This window comes from Neoarius graeffei, chromosome 20 (assembly GCF_027579695.1).
Source record: "Neoarius graeffei isolate fNeoGra1 chromosome 20, fNeoGra1.pri, whole genome shotgun sequence".
Taxonomy (NCBI): Eukaryota; Metazoa; Chordata; class Actinopteri; order Siluriformes; family Ariidae; genus Neoarius; species Neoarius graeffei.
Window position 1 is genome coordinate 37,859,639 of NC_083588.1, and position 4,585 is coordinate 37,864,223.

The 4,585-nt window shown below is 44.9% G+C and overlaps 1 protein-coding gene across 1 annotated transcript; it reads left to right on the forward strand.

Annotated features, from left to right (window-relative positions):
- The first annotated feature begins 3,218 nt into the window (after window positions 1–3,218).
- On the forward strand, window positions 3,219–3,680 carry LOC132869044 (uncharacterized). The gene has a single exon (XM_060902399.1). The coding sequence runs from the start codon at window positions 3,219–3,221 to the stop codon at window positions 3,678–3,680; it is 462 nt and encodes a 153-aa protein (XP_060758382.1).
- The last annotated feature ends 905 nt before the right edge of the window (window positions 3,681–4,585 follow it).

Genomic DNA, 4,585 nt, shown 5'->3' on the forward strand with positions numbered 1-4,585 from the left:
CTTGTTCCGTGGGCAGGAGCTGGAAGCTTGTCTCAGTGACCTTAATAAAAGACAAAGATTAACATTTGCTTCTTATCAAAGCAGTTTCATATAAACACACTGAACAGTTTTTGACACAAAAAATTAAATAAGATGACCAGAATGGCAGCTGATGTCTGAGGGTCATGTTCAGAGGGCAGGAGCTGGAAGTGTGACTCCGGGACCTTTAATACAACACACACACACACACACACACACACACACACACACACACACACACACACACACACACACACACACACACAGAAATGAATAGCTAATCTGTTTTTACCTGGATGGAGTCCACCAGGGGGCGAGGTATTGTTTTTGGTTGGGTTTCTTTGTTTCTTTGTAAATGATATTATGGGAAAACGGCTGGATCAATCTTCATGAAACTTTCAGGATAGATGGGCATTGGTTTCAAATAGAACCTCCAACAATTTGAGCGTCATCCAGTCAAGGTCACCAAAAAGGTCAAAATCCTTTTTGTTGTGACTACTGCCTCATATTGTCAGTAATGCCATTGAGAATGACAGCACTAGCCAGACTACAAATATGGACACTCAGAACTACAACTCCCAAAGAGCACAGTGCCCCCTGTCACCAGCCTATTAACATCAGCTGTCGTTCATTCACTAAACCTCAGTAACGCTACTTAAGCTCCTCACTCACACACCTTCAGTGTGAAGTATTGTTCTGTTTCTCCAGTTCATACCAAGCCTTTCATTCTCTGCCTGCTTCTCGTATTTCTGACCCTTGCTTTATCCCTTTGTTTACTCTGTCTTGCCTCTATTGCCCTGTTTACTGATCGACCGACCCTTGCCTGCTCTCCGACTACGTTTTCTGTCTCACAATTTGGCTATGTTACAAGTTTGCACCCTGCTCTCCCCTGCGCATACATCCATAAGTACCTGCACTCTGACAGGATATTTCACCTATCATGGATGTAGCAGAAGAGGTGAAGCAAACTGCATTGAACGCTCAAGGACGACTTCTAGGATAACATCAACAAATGACCTCAACACCCAAATGGCACAGCTCGCAACTGTGATGTCGCAGGCCCTCCTAGCACGTCCTGAGGCTTCTCCCAGTCCTGCCTTACAACTTCCCATTCCGGAGAAATATGCTGGGAATGCTCTCGCTTGTAAGGGATTCTTACTTCAGTGCTCCATGTACTTCTCCACTATGCCTTATCTCTCTGACGAACACAAGATCGCTAAATTTCTGTCTTTCCTCACTGGCAAGGTGTTACAATGGGCAAGCGGCATTTGGAAAAATGGCAGTGAGCACATGACTTTGTATGAACATTTCCTCAAATTGTTCGAGTGTTTGACCACGAACCCGAGGGAATTGAAGTCGGCGAAAGTTTGCTCACTATCTCTCAGGGATCTCAAGGAGTCGCTGAGTATGCCCGGGACTTCAGAACGCTAACGGCAGCCAGTGGATGGAATGATCCAGCCTTAAAAGCTGTGTTTCACCAAGGTCTTCATCCTGAAATTCTCAGTGAACTGGCATGTAGAGATCAACAACTAACGCTGGACTCCCTCATTGACCTAACTATATGACTAGATCATTTATTGACTCACCGACCCTCAATTAAGGAAAGCTCCAAACCTATTCAACCTTCTGAAGACACTACACCCATGGAGGTTTCCCACACCTGTTTGAAGTGTGAAGAATGTGAAAGACGGAGGAAGGAGGGTCTTTGCTTTTACTGCGGGAGTTCTGAGCATCATGTTAGTCAGTGTCCCAGCCGTCCATTTTGCACCAGACCAGCTGAAAGCCCAGCCCACACGGTGAGTCCGGTGAGAAAATTCAATATGAAATCCTTTAAAGTTCCAGTGTTGTTAAAATCAACATCCTCCACACATCCCTCTGCTTTTGTCGACTCAGGGGCAGAGGGGAACTTCATCAACAGCACGATCATCCAGAAGTTCGACCTGCCCCAACCCCTCTGCAAAGTCCACTCAACATCAGAACCATTGATTGAGGACCAATAGGTGATGGTCTTGTCACTACTGGCACTGTTCCTGTTCATATTCAGGTGGGGGCACTGCACTCGGAACTCATCTCCCTCTATGTGACCACAACTGTTAACCATGACATCATTCTTGGTTACCCCTGGTTACAGCTTCATGATCCACTTATTTCTTGGCAGAATAAAGAAATTCTTCAGTGGTCAGCCACCTGCTTTCAGAATTGTCTCTCACGTCCCCAAATTAGTCTCGCCTCCACCTCAGTCGAGAGTCCACAGCCGGATTCCATGGAGAATGTTCCTGAGTGCTATCTGGACTTGAAAGAAGTTTTTAGCAAAGGGAAGGCCTGTAGGCTACCACCGTACTGACCTTATGACTGCGCCATCGATCTACTACCAGGCATGTCACCTCCACGTGGTCACATCTATCCCTTCACTGCAAAAAATGATCTCTTGTTGAGAGAAAATATCTTTAATATGGGTGAATTTATCTATTATTTCTTATTAGAAGTTTACGAGAACTCAAATATAAGATTATTTAGCTTACTTTGAGACGCTTTTACTAATTTCAAGCCTTAAATTTTCTTATTCTATTGGCAGATAATTTTGCTTCTTTCTAGAATTGAATGCTTAAAATGAGCAAAATTTATCTGCCAATAGAATAAGAAAATTTAAGGCTTGAAATTAGTAAAAGCGTCTCAGAGTAAGCTAAATAACCTTATATTTGAGTTCTTGTAAACGTCTAATAAGAAATAATAGATAAATTCACCCATATTAAATATATTTTCGCTCAACAAGAGATCATTTTTTTGCAGTGTTGTCTCAGAAGGAACACTCTGCCATGGAGAAATATATCCAAGAGGCCCTTAAACAGGGTTACATCCATCCTTCAAAGTCTCCCGCATCAACTGGCTTCTTCTTTGTGGAGAAACAAGGTGGTGGCCTCCGGCCATGTATCGACTATAGAGGATTAAATCAAGTCTCTGTCAAGTATCCTTATCCTCTTCCTCTTGTTCCCTCAGCTCTAGAACAACTCCGATCTGCCAAGATATTCTCAAAGCTTGACCTATGTAGCGCCTACCACCTCATCAGAATAAAGAAAAGTGATGAATGGAAGACTGCCTTTGGCACAACCGCCGGCCATTTTGAGTACCGGGTAATTCCCTATGGCCTTTCTTCAGCACCTAGTGTGTTCCAGTGTTTAATCAATGATGTGCTAAGGGACATGCTAGGCAAGTTCGTGACTGCCTATATTGACGACATCTTAATCTACTCTCCCGACGAAAAGAGCCACCTGGAACATGTCCGAGATGTCCTCCAGTGCCTGCTGGCTAACCATCTCTATGTGAAGGCAGAGAAATGTGAATTCCATCAGAGACAAATCTCCTTTTTGGGCTATATCATTAGTGCAGAAGGATTCAGCATGGATTCTGCCAAGGTGTCTGCTGTCATATCCTGGCCAGCACCCACATCTGTTAAGGACCTTCAGCGCTTCTTAGGCTTTGCCAACTTTTGTTGCCATTTCATTAGAGGCTTCAACATGATTGCTGATCCTCTGATGGCCCTGCTTAAGAAGGGATCCAAATGCCTTCAGTGGAACCCCTCAGCAGAAGAAGCATTCAGCCGACTCAAGCACGCTTTCACCTCTGCTCCAGTTCTGCAGCACCCTGACCCAGCCAAGCCATAGAGGTCAATGTATCTGATACTGGGGTAGGAGGAATCTTATCTCAGTGCTTCGGTGAGAAACATAAGTGCCACCCAGTGGCTTTCTTCTCAAGAAAACTCACCTCTGCAGAGAGAAATTATGACACTGGGAACAGAGAGTTACTTGCTATCAAACTAGCCCTTGAGGAGTGGAGACACTGGCTAGAGGGAGCCACGCATCCCTTCATGATTCTGACCAATCATAAGAACCTCAAATATCTTAAAAAGACAGAGATTAAATCCACATCAAGCCAGATGGGTACTTTTCTTCACTTGCTTCAATTTTACTATCTCATTCTGCCCCTGCTCAAAGAACACCAGGGCAGATGCCCTATCCTGTACCTTCGACTTGCCAAGATTCTATCACTCACCCCATTCTTCCATCCAATTACTTTGTCCAATCTATCACCTGGGACCTGGACCGAGAAATAAAGAACTCCCAACCACTGACAAACCTTATCAATCTTCCTCCAGGCCTTCTTTACATCCCGAAACATCTCAGAGGTCGACTCATCACTTGGGCTCACATATCTCCCGCCACAGGACATCCTGGCAGCCAACGAACACATCAGATGCTCAAGAGCAAATACTGGTGGGAGAATATGCTCACAGAAATTAACCAGTTCATCACCTCCTGCTCTGAGTGTGCCCAAGTAAAAGTTCCCAGAACCCCTCCTGCTGGCAAACTGTGTCCACTCCTGATACTTCAAAGACCCTGGTCCCACCTAGCCATTGACTTCATTACAGGCCTCCCCCCCCCTCCCAAGGCAACACCACCATCATGGTAACCATTGACAGATTCTCCAAAGCACTGAAACTCATCCCATTACTCGGCATCCCCACAGCTTTCCAAACAGCAGAACTATTATTCCAACAGGTATTCAGGTA